General features: G+C 42.8%; 1 protein-coding gene across 1 annotated transcript in view; it reads right to left on the reverse strand.

Moving 5' to 3' along the window:
• Positions 1 to 9,359, reverse strand: part of LOC134285017 (pupal cuticle protein-like) — a 39,017-nt gene extending 29,658 nt beyond the window's left edge. Inside the window, exon 1 of the mRNA XM_062844876.1 lies at positions 9,014 to 9,359. Coding sequence (XP_062700860.1) covers positions 9,014 to 9,022 — 9 coding nt within the window. The 5' untranslated portion in view covers positions 9,023 to 9,359. The remainder of the gene's footprint in view (positions 1 to 9,013) is intronic.
• Between the last annotated feature and the right edge of the window lie 10,785 nt (positions 9,360 to 20,144).

Raw genomic sequence — 20,144 nt, forward strand, 5'->3', positions numbered from 1 at the left:
AAAATTTGGTCGAAATCCGTGATGGTCGATAACATGCGGTGTGTACACTTGGTGTGGAATGACCCATAGTTAAGGATTATTTTACACATTTCGGTTTGGAGCTTGTTTTAAACTATTTGTGCTCATCTAACGTATTTGTCCAGCAACCTGTGATATTGTCGCGCATGTTTTTTTAGAGTCCTGCGGCGGTCGTACGCTCGCAAGGCATACACTGCCCTCGGACGCATAAAAGTCACATGTTACAATAGAAAAACCCGAGAAAATCACATTTCAAGTTTCAAAATAAACTTTGACTACAGTGCGAGAAATAAGTATAAAGACAGAGCCGTTTTCCATACAAAATAATCATGTTTAGGGATCAAAATCTCTTTTTCTAGCGATTCAATAGTTATGGAATTTTTGCTGCAACCTTAAAATAGTTAGAATTTTGGCTAGAAATAAAAATCATCATCCATGAAAACGTTTATGTCGACTTTTCAGATTCAAATAAATATAAAGACACATTTTTATATGGAAATTGTGTCTTTATATTTATTTGAATCTGAAAAGTCGAAATAAATGCCTGTTAAGCGGAGAAATTTGGTTATTTGCAAGAAAATATTTTTAGATCTATGCTACTTCCATGATTTAGCAGTATTCATGGTTAAACATTGAGATAATTGCCCTGTCCAAATTATATATACCTGAGGGTGTCCAAAACATATATTCGGTGTCCAAAATGCAAATCTTACAGGCAATCGGAAATTGCGATTTTCTCAGCTTAAAACGCTTTCGTTAAGGTTTTTGTCAACAGGAACGCAGAGAACAATCATATTTTAAGCGTATAAGTCAAGGGGACGGCAACCTATTTTTTCACTATGGAGTTTGACATGTTGGATTGTGCCTCCTTACGTGGAGCATAAATTTATGCTCCAGCCAAAATATTCACCAACACAGGCGTGAAATTTGAATGTTTACCTTTTTACGAGGGATATCGGTGCAAAATGCTTACATCACATTAGATCTAATAAAAGTGTTGATCTTGAAAAAGCGGCATTGATTGATAATTTTCAATTTCAGAGTGTAGATGTTTAGGTAAAGTTCCTACAGAAAGTGAAAATTACTTGTGAAAAGACACACAACACCTCTTTTCGCAAACTTTGTTCGCCAAAGTGCGTTTTTCCTTATTTTCTCCCGCTGCTGTATTAAGTGAATGTTGGTATTAGTGAGCACTGGTTGCGCATGATAAGCGGCAACAAAATCAGATCACCGTAGCATCCCCGTGGTATAAGTAACTTTGCAAAATAATCAATTGCTTTCTAAGGAAGCTAGGGGACGATTTTTCCAACGTTGTCCTCAGCCTGTCCAAAATACATGAATTACCCCACTTATCAAAATATGACTTTTGACAGTGGTACAGTGGCAGTGACACTTGCAAGGCAAAACAAAAGGAAATATGTTCCCGCCCAAAATAGAAGCACGCGAAGTGACAGATGTTTTTGATTGTTTTTGTGATGAACGGCAAGAGTGGCTCAGTGAGATGAGTGTGCTTGTTATCAAGTCCCATATATTATGCTTTTGGTCAAAAACCGAAGTGACCGAACGTGCGAAAATTGATTTTTAACCTACTTAGAAATGTCGCAACTCAATTTCGATTAGTGCATATTGTAGCTCTTAATTAGTCTAATGATGCGCAACAGAAAAAAATAGATTCAAATTTACTTCGCAACTGCAATTTCGCATGTGCTTCAAGCGATGAATTCGATTTGGTGGTGCGACGATAATAATAGGATGGAATTCTATTGATTAGTAACTGTCCCGCTTATATCAGAAGCCGAAGGCAGACAATCGCCATATTTTGATTTTTCTCGAGAGGCATAATAATTCAGATGTAGGTTAGAACAATACAGTTTTAGAAAAATTAAATACTTACAAGTTACTTACAAGAGGGCCCATATAGCCGAGGCGGTAAACGCACGGGTATTCAGCATGACCATGCTGAGGGTGACGGGTTCGATTCCCGGTCGGTCCAGGATCTTTTCGTAAAGGAAATTTCTTTGACTTCCTTGGGCATAGAGTATCTTCGTGCCTGCCACACGATATACACATGCAAAATGGTCATTGGCAGAGGAAGCTCTCAGTTAAAAACTGTGGAAGTGCTCATAGAACACTAAGCTGAGAAGCAGGCTTTGTCCCAGTGAGGACGTTACGCCAAGAAGAGAGAGAGAGAGAGAGAGAGAAGTTTGATCGTGTAGGAATGTTCCTAGTTATAAGTTACAATTGTAGATTTAAGTTCCTTTGTCGATATAGAATAATTAATATAAGCTTTACGTTTCATAACGAATAACTTTAGGTATTCATTCCACTTGCACGTATTTTGGCTCTCAGGCCATGACAAAGACTTCTTATTTCATACTTCTCTTTTCTGCATGTCATCGTTTGGCTGTTGGCAGATTCATGTCATCACCGATGCCAAATCGGACAGTGTTTTTGAGCAGAATTGAACACGATGTGTCCTGTTGGCATAGGTAAATGAGTGCTTACTTACTAAAAGTAAGTCACAGTAACTGCTGAGCAACCAAAACCTACGCTGTCGTGACTTTTCTGTGACATGTGTGCTTGGAACGGAAATCCGTGAAGAAATACCAGGTGATATGAGGCCATATGAATAAAACTGAGTAAATACTCTTTACTCAGATCTCTGTGAAGATTCACAGAGATTTGCTCCACGGCTTCACATAGATTTAGTAAAGAGTATTTACTCATCTTTATTCATATGACCTATTGTTGGAGGAATCCATGGAGTTATCCCTTGATAAGTGACAAGAAGAATTTGTTGAGCAATCCCAGCAAATATTTTTAGAGGAATGCTTGGAGAACAGACTGGTCCAAATACAAAAATGTCGAACCAGGCACCCTCTAGAATCGTGCCTTTGGATGAGAAGAACAATCTGTGAAAGATTCAGCTCAATCGGTTGAAATCTGAGCTGGCGCCAATGAGTTGAAGGTTTGTATGGGATGTTCAGCCCAAATATATGGGAAATTGGATGACCTCCAGTCTATCATTCAGCACGCCGGTTTGGCAAGTTCGATTTGGCTCAAGATTGAAAAAATTACAGTTAATATCCTAATGAACAACATTGTAGAAGACCATATCATGATAATACTTACTTTAGTTGCGGTTTCGGTCAACGAAAGCAGGATGATGACATTTTCCCCCGTTTACTCTTGGTTGTTACATGCAGCACGTGTTTGCCGTTCGAAACTTGAACACTACATCATAGGCGGCTTTCATCGGCAAAGTTGTTTGGCTGGTCAAGGGCTTACAGTTGATGGGTCATTTGATGTGAAATTTCGCCACAAGGCAATAGTAATCACATAATTTTAAAAGCATTTAAATGATTAGAATTTCTCGAAAAGTATTCAAAATACGATAACTTTTTTCCCTTCAAACGTATTTTAATTGAATCATCGCGGAGATTATTCCAGGTACCTCGTACCACAAATTTCATGGACATTCACCCTGAATATTGTAGAGATTCTCCCAGGAACCTCGTGGAGATTCCTCCAAATATATCATAGAGATTCGTCCTGGAATCTCATGAAGATTTTCCCTGGAATCGCGTGCAGATGCCACCTGGAATCTCGTGGAGATTTCTCCTGGCATCTCGTAGAGATTTCTTCTGCAATCTCGTGGAGATTCCCCCCGGAATCTCATGTAGGTTCCCCTTGGAACCTCGTGGAGATTTCCCCAGAAATCTCATAGAAATTCTTCCTGGAATCTCGTAGAAATTCTCCCTGGAATCTCGTGGAAATTCTCCCAGGAATACCGTGGAGATTCGCCCTGAAATCTCCTGGAGATTCGCCCTGGAATCTCGTGGAGATTTGCACTGGATCTTGTGGAGATTTCCCGTGGAATCTTGTGGAGATTTCCCCAAAAATCTCATGGAAATTCTTCCTGAAATCTCGTGGAGATTCCCCCTGGAACCTCGAGAAGATTTCCCAAAAATCTCGTGGAGATTCCTCCAAATATATAATGGAGATTCTTCCTGGAATCTCGAGGAGATTTTCCCTGGAATCGCGTGCAGATGCTACCTGGAATCTCGTGGAGATTCCTCCTGGCATCTCGTAGAGATTTTTCCTGGAATCTCGTGGTCATTCCCCCAGATATCTCGTGAGGACTCCCCTAGATATCTTATAGAGATTCCCCTTGGAACCTCGTGGAGATTCCCCTGGAATCTCGTGGAGATTCTCACTGGAACCTCGTGGAGATTCCCCCAGAAATCTCGTGGAGATTTTTTCCAGAAATCTCACGGAAATTCTTCCTGGAATCTTGTGGAGATTTTCCCAGGAATCGCGTGCAGATGCCACCTGGCATCTCGTGAAGATTTCTCCTGGCATCTCGTGTAGATACCTCCCGCCCATACCAGAAATTTCGTGGACATTTCCCCTGAATATTGTAGAGATTCTCCCTGGAACCTCGTGGAGATTCCCCAAAAATCTCGTGGAGATTCCTTTAAATATATCATGGAGATTCTTCCTGGAATCTCATGGAGATTTTCCCTGGAATCGCGTGCAGATGCCACCTGGAATCTCGTGGAGATTCCTCCTGGCATCTCGTAGAGATTTCTCCTGGAATCTCGTGGAAAGTCCCCCAGAAATCTCGTGAGGACTCCCCCAGATATGTTATAGAGATTTCCCCCTGAATCTCGTGAAGATTCCCCTTGGAACCTCGTGGAGATTCCCCTGGAATCTCGTGGAAATTCTCACTGGAACCTCGTGGAGATTAGAAGCACCGCTGGAATCTCGTAGAGATTTCCCCTGGAATCTCGTGGAGATTCTCCTAGGAATATCGTGGAGATTCTCCCTAGAATCTCGTGGAGATTTATCTGGACGTTCGTGTAGATTCTCCCTGGAATCTCGTGGGGATTCCCCCTGGAATCTCGTGAAGATTCTCCCTGAAACTTCGTGGAGATTCGCCCTGGAATCTCGTTGAGATTCCACCTGGCATCCCTTGGCGATTCAACCTGGAATCTCGTGGAGATTCCCCCTGGTATCTCGTGAAAATTCCCACTGGAATCTCGTGGAGATTCTCCCAGGAATCTCGTGGAGATTCTCCCTGCAATCTCGTGGAGATTCTCCCTGCAATCTCGTGGAAATTTTTCCTGCAATCTTGTGGAGATTCTCCCTGCAATCTCGTGGAGATTATTCCTGAAATCTCGTGCCGGTTTTCCTTAGAATATCGTGGAGATTTATCTGGAAGTTCGTGTAGACTGTTGATTCATCCTGGATATCGTGGAGATTACCTCTGGAATCTCGTGAAGATTCTTCCTGGAATCTTGTGGAAATTCCCTCTGGAATATCGTTAATTTTCTCTTTGAAATCTCGTGGAGATTTGCTCTGGTATCTGGTGGAGATTTCCCTTAAATCGCTAGAATGTTGCCCCTGTAATCTCGCGGAGATTTTCCCTGGAATCTCGTGGAGATTCTCTCAGAAATCTCGTGGAGATTCCTCCTGGAATCTTGTGGAGATTCTCCTTGGATCTTGTGGAGATTCCCTCTGGAATCTCGTGGAGACTCCCTCTGGAATTTCGTGGAGATTCCCTCAGAAATCTCTTGGAGATTCCCTCTGGATTCTCGTGGAGATTCTCACAGGAATCTCGTGAAGATTTCCTAAGAAATCTTGTGGAGATTCTCATTTGAATCTCGTGGAGATTCTCCCCGGAATCTCGTGGAGATTCACCCTGGAATCTCGTGGAGATTCTCCCTGGAATCTCGTGGAGATTATCCCTGGAATCTCGTGGAGATTCTCCCTTGGAATCTCGTGGAGATTCTACCCTGGAATCTAGTGGAGATTCTCCCAAGAATATCGTGAAGATTCGCCCTGGAATCTCGTGAAGATTCGCCCTGGAACTTGTGGAGATTCCCCCTGGAATCTCGTGGAGATTCTCCCCTGGAATCTCGTGGAGATTCTCCCCTGGAATCTAGTGGAGATTCTCCTAAGAATATCGTGGAGATTCTCCCTGCAATCTCGTGGAAATTTTTTCTGCAATCTCGTGGAGATTCTACCTGCAATCTCGTGGAGATTATTCCTGAAATCTCGTGCCGGTTTTCCTTCAAATATCGTGGAGATTTATCTGGAAGTTCGTGTAGACTGTAGATTCACCCTGGATATCGTGGAGATTACCTCTGGAATCTCGTGGAGATTCCCTCCGAAATCTCGTGGAGATTACCTCTGGAATCTCGTGAAGATTCTTCCTGGAATCTTGTGGAGATTCCCTCTGGAATATCGTTCATTTTCTCTTTAAAATCTCGTGGAGATTTGCTCTGTATCTCGTGGAGATTCCCCTGAATTCACTAGAAAGTTGCCCCAGTAATCTCGCGGAGATTTTCCCTGGAATCTCGTGGAGATTCTCACAGAAATCTCGTGGAGATTCCTCCTGGAATCTTGTGGAGATTCCCTCTGAAATCTCTTGGAGATTCCCTCTGGATTCTCGTGGAGATTCTCCCTGGATCTCGTGGAGATTCCCACTGGAATCTCGGTAATTTTCTCTCTGAAATCTCAAGGAAATTTGCTCTGGTATCTCGTGGAGATTCCCTTAAATTCGCTAGAAAGTTGCCCCTGTAATCTCGGGGAGATTCTCCCAGAAATCTCGTGGAGATTTCGCCTGGAATATCGTGGGGATTCCCCCTGGAACCTCGTGGAGACTCCCTCAGAAATCTCGTGGAGATTCTCCCTGGAACCTCAAAGAGATTCTCCCTGGAATCTCGTGGAGATTCCTCCTGGAATCTCGTGGAGATTACCCCAGAAATCTCGTCAAGATTCCGTCTGGAATCTCGTGAAGCGTTTCAATAATTTATTAAGAGGAAGTGCTCAAAGAACACTAAGATGTAGAGAGGCAGGCCAAGTTGCAGTAGGGGGAGCTTTCAAACAGCTGCCCAGCTGTCAAAAGATTGATTTTAGATATCAAAATAAAGTTCTGTAAATATGAAAAAAGTGTCTTAGAAAATCAATAAATTGTTCAAAATTTAGGAACCCAATTACAGTTGACTTTCTACATCTCGATATTTAGGGGAACATCGAGATGTCTCAGATCGAGATATAGCGAGAGATCGAATTGAAAGACCTATTTATAATGCACACTAGATTGAAAAAGCCTCCGTAACTAGGAAAACCCGTCAACAAACAGATATCGCCTTACCAGAATGTTATACACCTAGTAAACATGGTCTAGCAACCTGCGAAAATGGCCATATCGACATATGGAGAGAAAATCTAGAACAAACACAAACTAGATCGTATCGAGATAGGGTATCGACATACAGAGAGGTTAAATGTATACAGATTGAAGGGACCGATCATCGAGATAAGGAGAGATATCGAAATCTAGAACATCGACATGTGGAGAGTCGACTGTATAAACAAGCGTCAGTTATTCTTTAATCATCAGAGAGCATTCATTAGAGGGCGGTATTGAAAGGTACAAAAACTCATTAAACTCCATCGAGAGGGTATTCTACTTAGAAAGTTCAAAAAGTCGGTACAAGACCATTTTCTATATTCAAAAACCAGTTTACAACTAAATATATAAAGCATTTGTGAATTCTAATGTCAAATATAGATTTAACATACCGAAATTGTCATAATCTGAAAAATTCAGCAAATTTGGGACAAGCTTGAGGTTTTGTCCGATTTTTGTATGAATTTCCGCCATTATCCTTTATCCAGCAACATAATCGTAAAACTCACCATGCACAATCAGCCTCAGAATTGGTAGTAGAAACGCTCGAAGAGAATACAAGCCACATACTGCCTATGATAGCATATCAGTCCCATATTTGCTAGGTTTCCTATTCATATGGGACAGATAAGCGATCATAGGAAGCATAACACTTTGACGTGCATAACATTAAAACATGATTGTGTGCGTGTACATGCAAATACGCACACGGAATATGTAGCATCTCACGCACATTTATTTATAATGTTGTTCCCTGGAGTCATTCGTGGCGCTAGTGTGCTTGAAGTTCCCGGAATATATGGAGCAAGAGGGTAGATATCTGTCTTGTTATTCGCCGTCTTCGATAACATTGAATTGCATTGATGATGGTAAATTCATTTTCTAGATCAACCTTGAACAAACACCAAAAACTGACCCCATCAAACTAGAAATACCAATCAGATTGAAGATGATGCTTTCCTAACCGTTACCGCTCCAAATATGATTCGAAAAATATAGCCTCAGCCGTTTGGAAAAGGTTACATTGACGTTTTAGCAATTCAAATCTGTTGTAGATCACTAGTCCATGGCCAAATTTTAGCATTTCTTTTCGCCAGTGCAAGGAAAAAAAACTTCCATTTCCAACCTTCAAAAATCCTCTGAAATTTTGAAATGTGATATGCTTGATATGGTTGGTGACCGACTATCATCGTAAAACAGGACAAAAGTTCCATTTATGGGCGGTCTCTCACATATCAGGAAAACATCATAAAATTTTCACACCAATCCGTGCTTGCAGACACCTCTATGACCTCCACTAAATGATAATTTGATTAGTTATACAAACTTATAAAGATGTATTGATACGACTACCGATTTCACGGCAACGATAGATCATTTCCGTAAGGTTTCTTCGAGACTCCGCTGTTTTTCTGTTCGTCATTAGCTATGAAACATGAGTAACTTTATTTCACTGATGACTTAAGTAACTTGCTATTTATCTGCTTTCAGTGTTCCTCATTAGACATCCCTAGCAACACATTTTCATATCTAGAGATGCTCAATTAGATATCTTTTCAAAGAAGAAAAGCAAAATAAGCAGTATTTTAAGTTTCAGAGTGTATGTGTATTAGGAGCATGAAAAAAAGTGAAAATCATCGATTGTATCTATATAAACTATGTTTCCTAAAATCTTTAAATACTTAAGAATTAGTCATTCACGTCATTTTTCGCTGAATTTTTCACATTTTCCACAAAAGTCCTTGCCATCAACTTATCCAAAAATGATCCACAATCATCAGCATTCTCACTTACAATTTTCATTTCAGCTTTCACTTTCCACCGGCACTTTTCCTCAAAATTTCAAAATCCACCAACAGACTGCAGCTGCGAAGAAGGATTTTCACTTGCTCTCCTCGCGACAAACCACTTGGACGACGTAGGACGCTAACGATCAAGCGGAAACACGCGACACTTCCCACACACGCACTAGTTTCCCGAAAAACGTGCTGCTGCTGCTGCTGTTGCTGCTATGATCGGTTCGGCTATCAAACTAAACCAGATCGACGGCAGGAGTGGCACTTTATAGAAATGATGATGTGCTCGATCCATCGATCGATCCCAGCGAGCAACGAACGATACCGAGACGAGACACACTGGGATTGGACGACAGACTGGATCTTCACGCGAAAGGCTCGGCTCGCTTGCTCGGTTCTATAACTGCCAAAATTGCCGAAAAACCTGATCCTCCTAATTCGGCGGCGCAAAATCGTCGCATCTCAGCAATCATGCAGAACAGCAAAAGGATGGAGCAGAACAGCGTGATCGAGCGCGTGTGGGATACGGACAAGCAATGATACTGGGCTGTTGATTTGTGGGTTTTGGTGGTTTTGGTCTATCTTCACTTGAGTAGCAAGCTCAACAATCGTTTTCCTCCTGGCATTACTCGAGCACTTCGATAATGATATACTTTCTGCGTGCGAGGTTTTGGTAACATTTCGCTTACATGAAAATCTCAGGAATCGCGAATCCCTCTTCTCTTAGGCTCAAATGCTTTCTCGGCGGTTTTTGTAACAGTTACAAGATAGTGACTACGGTCTAGCGTCTACGGCCGCACTGGCTACTTGAAAGATCATTTTCACCCTCGGTGTACCTCAACATTCCGTTGAGGATGGTCTTTTCGAGCACCTTCCCCGCCGTGTCGATCAAGCGTATTGGTCTATATGACGGCCGACGGGTCTCCGAATAGTTTCCCCGCCTTTGGCAATAGAACCAGGCTCTGGCTCTTCCAGACTTCTGCTAAAACTCTCTCGTCCAGGCATTTCTGCATAGCAGACCTGAACATCTCGGGAGCCTCTGCAATAGCTACTTTTAGGGCCAAGTTCAGAACTTCGTTCGGATCTGAGATTTCTCATCGGTGACCCCCTCCTCATCTGCAGCCCCAGCCTTCGGCTATCCTACGAAAGGAGGCCAAGGACTAGGATCATGACGCGGTAAAAGCCCCTCGATGATCCCCTCCAACTCTCTGGAGGTTGCTCTGTAGCAGCCATTACATCTCTCGTCTTGGTTATCACGATCCTGTAGGCATCACCCCACGGATTCGCATTGGCACTCTGGCAAAGACCCTTGAAGCAGGCCTTTTTTTGTCTTTATCTCGGTCTTCAGCGCGGCTTTTGCAGCGGCGAACACCACCCATCGTTAGTTTCGCTCTTCCTCAGATCATGCTCACGGCATCCGCCGCCTAGCCCGCAGGCAGGCGCGGCGGAGGTCCACAATCGCTTGAGTCCACCAATAAGTGGTCTCCCATTTCTAGGGTGGACTCGCCTGGCCATGGTCGCATCGCACGCACGCGAGAGTGCCGCTACCAGCTCGTCGCCGTCCTAACCAAGAAGGTTTCGTTCACGGCGGAACGCCTCCCTAAATACCGCTTAATCAAAGTATAGTGTCTTCCACCTGCGAGGACTTGGCCTTGTCCTAGCCGCTTTTTCCTCTACTCGCAGCCTGCTGTTGTTGTAGTCAATACTGTAGCGAACCACCAGATGATCGCTGTGAGTGTAGCTCCAGTTAGAACTACTTGTTAGGCCACGACTACAAAAAGTCACGTCAATAATCGATTCCGCACCGTTTCGACTATACTATAGTCTATAGGTACTCTTGGTGCCGACATTAGCAAAATCTACATCTGCTTAATATGGTTAGTGTCTCTAGCAGGATCTGACCCCGCTGGGTCGTGAACCGGCTTCTCCATTGCACGGCCCAAGCATTAAAGTCACCCGCTATTACCACCGGCCCTCGCCCCATTAGCACGGTCGTCATGCGGTTCAGCATCTACGTGAACTGCTCAACCGGCCACCGCGGAGGCGCATAACAGTACATAACATACAAAAGAAGACCCCGTTTACTTTGGCGACCACGAAGCCCTCATTGGTAGTGGACACCAACTCCTGGACAGCGGGTAAATCGTTCAAATAGCCGCCTTTTTTCTGAACCCAACCGCGACCCAATTGCCGTTGCCGGCGGGTACTCGGTATGGGTCCGCTATGATGGCGATATCCGTCCTCCACTCAGAAACCGCCTGACAAAGCAGTTGCTGAGCCGCTTCACAGTGATTCAGGTTCAGCTGCGTTACCTGCACTGTGATTTGTTCACTGCGACTTTCTTGAAGGCCGGGTACCTTGGACCACCCCTAGGATGTCTGTTGTTCACGGATTTCCCGGTATAGATCATACAGATGGGTGGACTCGTGCAGCTTCGGGCCTTATGATCTTCAGCGCCGCATCCCGATCAGAAAGGCATAACAAAAATGTAACAAATTTATATCAGCGGTTGATAGATATATCAACGTTTGTTATATTTAGATATATTTGACAAAAAGGATTTGAAACCCAGATTTAATTATATCAGAACTATAACAAAGTCAGTTATAATACAAATAAATTCATTTTGATCATCTTTATATGAACATTATAACAAATTCAGTTATAATTTTGAAAATGCAGTTTATATCAAATGAACATTTTACAAGTGGTGTTTGGTACGCAGTTACGCCGCTGTGTGGTGCTACTGTGCTTGTAAAATACAGGATTTTTGACAAGTTTGAATCATGATCCAGACCTTCAAGAAAATTCAGGTTACTCATTAAATTTATTTATTGACATACTTGTAGATTGAGGATTATCCCTTATTGGAAGTTCAAAATCGATTTCTTGATTATCTAGGTTCAAATTCAACAACACAAATTGAAATTCAAACCTTAAATAAACTAATGTAGTATTTTTGACATGTTTGAATCATGATCTAAACCTTTAAGAAAGCCCAGGTAGATATTGCCGCGTTAATCTTGGATTCTCAGCCAGCTGCGTTCGAAACGCGCAGTATTAGATCGCGCTAGATCGCGCACCTATGGTTTGTACACGATGTGCACCTTGTCTAAAACTGTTTTTGCAGCCGCCGGGTGGGAGCTGTCACGTATAATCAGCCGCCTTGTACAAATCAAACGGGCGCAATGTTTCCGCGATAAACTGCGGCTGGTTAACGTTGAACAATTCGTCATTAAAGTGTAGAATTAGCTTAGTGTTAAAATACACATTAGTAAAAACAACAAAAAAATCGTGATTGAAATCATCGTCATCATCAAATATTTGAAGGCAGTTTTTTCGATCAAAACAAAAGTCTTTGCTATGAAAATATATTCACTGTACTCTATGAAAGTTTTTATTCTGAAATTGGAAGTTTTATTATTGTTATTGAATTAACATGATACAACTGGATCAATTAGTCGTCTGCAAATGAAAATCACCTTAGTTTTTGAAGAATTGATTGATTACAAATTATTTGTGGAGCTTTGAAATTTATTTCTAGTTGAGACACGTTTCATTGCCATGCAATTAACGTCTATATTAATTCAGTAGAAATAGAGTAAGGTGGGGCAAAAGTACGACCCTAGTTGAAAATTCATTTTTTTTAAGAAATCGAAGCAGATAAAAATAGATGAATACCGTGTGGTGATTCTACAATCCATGAGCTAAAATTTTGCTGAACAAAGTTACGCCAAATGTCTTTTCAGTTTTGAGTTATAACACTTTTTGTATGTGTATGTCTAATTCGAACTCTTGCCCCACCACTGGGGCAAAAGTTCGTATCTAGTGTTTGGAGTATTTCGCTAACCGTAGCACACTATTTCGACACTTTGGTAATTGGAATACCTAAAACCAATTAATATTTGATGTTGGAACTGGAATACACTTTAAAGTTCGATCTGGATTTTACCCAAATCAGGGTTAAATTTAATTCACCAAAAATTAGTAGTTTTCCGCCAAATTCAGATAAAACAACATTTTTTTTCAACTTTGGTCGGATTTTCTCACTGATTCTATCATTTTTAGAGATAATATGTACATTTTGCGGATTTTTTGGGTTTTACCTAAATTTGCCATATGACTCGAACTTTTGCCGCACAATTCGAACTTTTGCCCCACTATGTGTAAAATATGATTTCCAATTCTTTTTTGCAAAAAGTTATACATGCATAAGCATCTTCAAAATATACCTAGTTACGCCCCAAAATAAAACATCGAATTCAATTTCATTACAATTCCATTCCATGCGTTGGAAGGACCATCGCATATTACAATTTTTTGATCAAAAACCAACATTTTGTCATAACTTTTCCAAATATTGATCAATTTTCATATTTTATGGAATGAAAGACTCTTTCTCAAAAAGGCTTCGAACAACCTTGACACCCGAAAGATATAGTTTGAATTAAGTTCAAAAACTTCAAAAGAAACTCTTGCCCCACTCGAACTTTTGCCCCACTTTACTCTACAGCTTCCTATGATCTGCAAACATGTGGTGTGGGTATTACATACTTTCAAAGATGAAAGATGGCTGTTGATAAATAAGGCTAACATCAATGGTCTTGAAACCGATCCTTGTAGCTCTCCCGATAGAGTACCGATCAGGCTTCAATGATTTCCTTTAACTTCCACAATTTGAAAGCGGTTATTCAAATAGGATTTACTCAATAGAACAGAATCTCAACTGAAATCAAATAGATGTGATAACCTGTTTAGTAGTTCAAAATTAGAAACTCTATTCAAAGCTTTTGGAAAACCAACCAATAGCAGAAGGCTATTTCTTTTTTTACCGATATGGACATCGTCATGCATCTTGAGCAAATGCCGAACAGCTGTTTTCAACTAGTGGAAGAATTTCTTGTTTAAACTCTTTTTTGCTGAAAATGAAAACATTATATGAGGTCACGAGGCAAAGCAAACGCCACAGAATTGCATCAGTATGTCAATTCTTGTACCATGTAATGTTAAAATTGTGCATTAAAAACTTTATTTTTTAATTCACAAGCCATCTAAATCTGACAATCTCACAGAAATGCACACTAACGCCACAAAGCAGTGAAATTTCCAACCACCAGACTACTGCATAACTTTGCCATAGGCAAGAAGTTCCTTGATGGTGAGGAACATTAGATAATTATTTAATAACATATGTCAAAATGTTCTAATTTATTTGCTCGCAAGCACCAAGAGAAGGTGAAATTGTATGCCACTCTTTCCACTGTTTAAGAGCCATTAACTATCTCTACAACTTTGATGAAGATACGACATTTATTACTGGTCTGAATCATGAGGTAAAGCATGACAAAATGCAGAGCAAATTCTTGAGTTACAATTATAACTAAATTATATCCACTTTTGTTATTATATCCTAAGATGACGTAATTGCGATAAAATGTATCAAGAACACTTTCATGTGACGTCATATTTTATCTCCCCTGTACGTTGGACAAATAAGTCTATTTATAGACCAGCCGCCAAAACGAAGAACCACTTGATCATATACCGCCCTTCACTTCAAGTGCTGCAATGGCCTCATTGATAAAGGCGCCGGATTGCAGGTGAAGGTTGGCGTCCTTGGTTCGATTCCCGTCTGGGTGTGGGTTTTTTATATACTACGTGGGGCAAGTTTTTTTACACAAAAAACTTTGCGCTTAAAATAAATAACACTCTCAATAAAAATTACCCAAAAAATGAGTTAAATTTTACCCAACTTAATTTTTACCCAATATATTTATATCTAATTTATAACAAAATGTGTTATAATTTATTGATCATTCCAATATTTTTTATATCTCACTTTGTTATAAATTTGTTAAAATTGTATCAACACCTGTTATAATTATGTTATGGCTAGAGCAATTTCAGTTATAATTTTTGTTATTTTAACACCTAACCGGCGATTTTTATAACTCATTCTGTTATGAAAAATCTTTGAAATAAATAACTCAATCGGTTATAATTTTGTTATGCATTTCTGATCGGGATCGCCTACACAGTTTGTGCCTGGCAGGGCCTTTGCAGTCCCACGACTTGTGTCCTGCCCTGTTTCCAGACACCTTAAGCAAACCTCTGGTGGCTCGTGGAATGTCAGGTGACATACGTGCCAACCCACCTTAATATTGCCTACTTAAACGGACTTTTTAACGTCCGCCACAGGTAGCTGAACCAAAGCTATCTGTGTCCCTACTGGCCCCTTCCGTACCCTAATGACTGCAGCGGCCACCTACACAACGCACTGTTGCCGCAGTGCCGTGACGAGTAAATCCTGTTCCCAGTTCATTTGTGGTGCCACAGCTTTGGTAGAAGGTAGCCGCTCGATGCCCGCTTTTCCACACTTTTTGTCCAGTCCAACAAAGTTCCTGCAACGCCACGATGTCGAAGTTGCGGGGATGTAGTTCGTCGTAAATTATCCTGTCACATCCTGCGAAACCTAGTGACTTGCAATTTCATGTTCCAAGTTTCCAATCGTAGTCCTTATTTCGTCGCGTAGGTTTTTGTCGATTGTATCGAGTCGTATTTCTCCTATGTTTTTCGCAATGGGGATTTTTACGTGTGGCTTATTGGGCCTACGCCAACACTCCTGTCTCGCCGGAGGGCCATCGTGCCAGTTCTGTTCAACGTCCCAACCAACACTAGGACGACCACACTGATGGGGCTACCACCTTAGATCTAGCTGGGCGTGGTGCAGCGTTTCTTACTCAGCCGCTGGATGCCAGAACAGACGCTGTTTGAGCCGCACCTCCTTGATGAACAGACGCTCGGATCGTACCTCCTCAATCTAGCTGAAGTCAGAATGACAACAGTGCTCAGGGTGCACTACCAGCTAAGCACACAACTCTTAGCTGGCGGTCTTTGTCATCGCTTGACCCGTGGAAGCATGAGGTAGGAACTTGTGAGGACCAGAGCTATGTTGGACGCTCTCCTTATCGACTCATCGTTTTGCATCCCAAGGCGGGTCCTCCCCTTGGATCGGCCTGCTCTGTGGCTGCTGAGGGCCCATCAACGGTCGCAACCCTTCTTCTTCTTCTTCTTTTTGGCGTAACGTCCTCACTGGGACAAAGCCTGCTTCTCAGCTTAGTGTTCTATGAGCACTTCCACAGTTATTAACTGAGAGCTTCCTCTGCCAATGACCATTTTGCATGTGTATATCGTGTGGCAGGCACGAAGATACTCTATGCCCAAGGAAGTCAAGGAAATTTCCTTTACGAAAAGATCCTGGACCGACCGGGAATCGAACCCGTCACCCTCAGCATGGTCATGCTGAATACCCGTGCGTTTACCGCCTCGACTATATGGGCCCGCAACCCCTTGTTCCCAGCTTTTTCAGGCCCACCCTTCCCAGCTTTTCGGGAACCCTGGCTGGGGTCCGACTTTCCAGCATTGTTGCCGACCTTCGGGGTAATTATATGCCTGGCTTTGCGGGCGCCGCCAGATAGCTCCTCACCTGACGGCTACCTCACCCGCTTCTGCGAGTGCTTGACACGCTTGTCACGAGCATTCGCATCCGCCACTTTTCTCGGACTACCTGCGAAGGAGAAGGCCTCCGTTTGGGTAAACTTTAGCACTTTCTCCTTCACAGGTTCCGCCGCTGCAGCAGTCAGCATCGAGAGTACCGCGTGCCATAAGCGTAACTAGGTCATAGCTCTAGGGGGGCCAAGGCCTTACGCCAATGCCGCGTGCTCCTGCTTGGCTTCATCCACCGACATCCGAAGTCGATACAAGGCCGTTTTCAGGTCCTTGCTTATATTCGACTTGGTGGACGCAATGTCGATGATTTTGCCAAGCTGCTGCTCAGCCACCTCGATTGCGGGCGGTCCTTTCCTTTCTTGGCTGACAGCCCTCAGCAGCCATGCTCCGTCCATTATTTCACCGGCTGGCTTGCCGGGAAGTGGACCGGAGCTCCCACGCTTGAGCTGCGTACGCAGCTTCCAGCGCCTGTCTCTTCGCTTCTCCTTGTCGGAGACCTCATCAACCCGCTCCTTGCGAAGGGGTTGATCGCACCACTACTACCTGCACCTAGATTTTGATTTTTGTTTTTAGAAGTCATGTTTTAATCCAACGAGTAGCACGGAAAAGAAGGTCCACCACGCCTCAGCCCTGCATTAACGCGTTGAAGGACAGCATTTTAGGGGGGGGGGCGTACCCCACAGGCTCCGTTGAAAATCAAGCATCTTTTTCATCCCTCGATCACTCATTCCTCGGCACGGGTCGCTTGACACCTTGAATTGGGATTAGTAGTCCTATTCTTAGCCGGCGACTACGCGGCTGACTCGCAATCGGGGGGCCCCAGAACTATAGTCCCTGTCGCCTCATAGTGTCCGGGTTTGTGTCAACGAAAACGTGCAGTTTCATGCTACGTGTGGCGCGGGTTCGATTCCCAGGCCATAGCGAGGCTAGCTCTATCGATGCCTGTTTCTTAATAATAAATAAATAGAACGCAAGACATCTTCCATCAAACTAGACGGCTGCCGACTGATACCTCAATCTGCAACCGTCACACTCTTTATTCCATTCAGGTGTATACAATTCAACAAACTTCTTCCTTAATAATATATCTCCGCCAACTCTCTAACAATTGTACCTACCAACAATACTGCCACCGTTCACGTACCGGAAGGTTCGACGCTACCCGAGCGTTCAACGCTTCAACTTCCAACACAGCGGACCTTGCTGCAGTCCAACGTTAGCTGCTCCGACGTTGTCGCTTCGAAAGCGTAGCACATTATCAGTAAACATGGAATGGACTTTGGCATAGACCTCGGGGTCCTTCCTCAGGCACTTCTTCAATGTCGGCTTTATCACCGCCATATGGTAGCTTCGTCGTCGTATTTCTTCCAAAGCAAACCCGGTACCAGATGATCGCTGATCCTCATCGTCATCTTCAAAATCTCCTTCGCTTCTCTGTTTTCTTCCGGCTCCGGAAGCAAGGCGATAGACCTGCCAAACTCCTCCGGTGTGTAGTGGCTCTTCTGAAGATCGTGTAGCTCCTGATGAGACAACCGGCTGCATGAATAATGCGTGACCATTCCGCTGATCGCGTTTTCCGCACACTTCGACCTTACTGTTATCGCACTTCCGAAATAGCAGTTTTGGTTGCGACTGTGATGGAATGTAACTTGAAAATGGCTTTCTCAGTCTCGACAAAATTCAAATACTGCTATTTAATTTTGCCCAACGTTTCGGTCGCATATAGGACCTTCATCAGGGACTCTAAAAATTATTGTTTATTTTATTTGGTGATTTTTAGCAGTATTTGAATTTTGTCGAGACTGAGAAAGCCATTTTCAAGTTACATTCCGAAATAGCTACCGTGTGGTAGCTTTGAGCTTTCCACTGTGTGAGCACTTTTGATCTGAAAACGTTGCGATGGCGAGAGGATTCCAAGATGAAGATTCGTGCACTGCGAATCTTTCTCCATTCTGGAAACTCAGGCAATCCAAGTCACGCGCAGTGGCTGTGTGCTCTTCCGACCAGCGTATACGACAAGCTTTCGTCCAGAAACGCGATAGTGTTTACGGAATATTTGCCTGTGGCTGCACAACGTGAACCTTGTAACTCAGTTCCACTGCGGCGCTGGCCTGACGAAATGAAACAGCGGATTGTGACGGTCCTAACCGTATCGTGCTCATTCAGGTACAGTTAGCATAGCTTCCATCTGCGTACTGCTTTCCATCGCTCTCCGAGCTGGAGCCTTCGAAATTTATCGCAGTTTCGGTTCTGCTGATCCACTATGCCACAAATTCAGCGGGATTCCTCTTCTTAAGGGGTGTTCTAGAACTGTTACACTATTTCACGTCGTGCGCTCTGCTTCTCGATCCTTTCTTCGATCCAGATTCTCCGCAACGGGGGGTTCCTTCTCCATACGCAGCAACTTTGCTAGCGTCCTTCACGATCCTTGACAGCAAGTTGGATAACGTTCGTAGCGTCACCACTTTGTTCTTCCTCCGATACCGTACCCATTACAGCTTCTGGATCAGCATCGGGTTAACCAAGTGCGCAGTTAGCCCTCGGCGAGCTACAGAACTACCACTCCGAAGCTAATAAAACTCGCCAGCCGATCTGCTTTCAGTGGCGCTGCGTTACTAACCCTCGACAACAGCATAGTGAGAAGTCACTCTGGCCTGCCGTACAGAATGCGGAGTGTGTCGATAATCATTGGGACGGATCTTAACAGAAGCAATCTGCTCCTCACCAAAATGCCAAATCCACGCCATGCCACGTCGGAAAAGCCGTACGCCTTCGTTGACGTCTCGTAGCAGCTGATAAACATTGGCCGTTCTTCCAACCTGTTAGAAATCGTTGGTAACTCCCGAGCAGAAGGCCATACCTTACAAATACCATGCGAAGAGCAACATGTGATCTAATGCCTAAAATTGTTATTGCTGCGTTATTCTACGAAATGTTATGAGATCATCACAATAACTGTTAGAGGTATTTGAGCAGAGTTTGGTATTGATGTGGTATTTGTTGGTTTAGCAGTGAAAATAACCGAAGAACAAGATTTGCTATTACATCATGAAGTCATCGAACATATGAAACATTTAATAACAAGAAATATTATTGGTTTGTTATTCAATAACTTTGGAATAACAAATGCAGCACTTGAAATTTTAGGTATGCACTCATTATTGAAATAATAATATGGTAAGTGGGGGCAGGATGGGTCACCTAAGAAATGGATCCCTACAACTTTCTGAATATAAATCGCATTTCTCTGTTTTCTATCACGACTTCCAGATACACTAGTCAGCTATGATATAAGAGTATAAAAAGGTAATAAAGTTTGAAACCTGCTTCTTGACAAACAATTTTCAAAACATGACCCATCTTGCCCCACCTCATTTTAACGGGGGCAAGATGGGTCAGCTATAAGAAAACTCGATTTTCCTCCAACAAAAAATACTATATCTTATAATTTTTCTCTATACATCTAAGCTTCATAGACGTACAGATCACATGAAGAAAGTGTTGGAACATATCGGTAGATTATTCTCAGAACTAGAAGATTTTTGTTCGGGTAGCCATAAACGGACTTTGAAAACCTATATTTTTTGAAGGAAAATTTAAAAAATATGTTCTCAAATTTT

This window comes from Aedes albopictus, chromosome 1, assembly GCF_035046485.1.
Source record: "Aedes albopictus strain Foshan chromosome 1, AalbF5, whole genome shotgun sequence".
Lineage (NCBI taxonomy): Eukaryota > Metazoa > Arthropoda > Insecta > Diptera > Culicidae > Aedes > Aedes albopictus.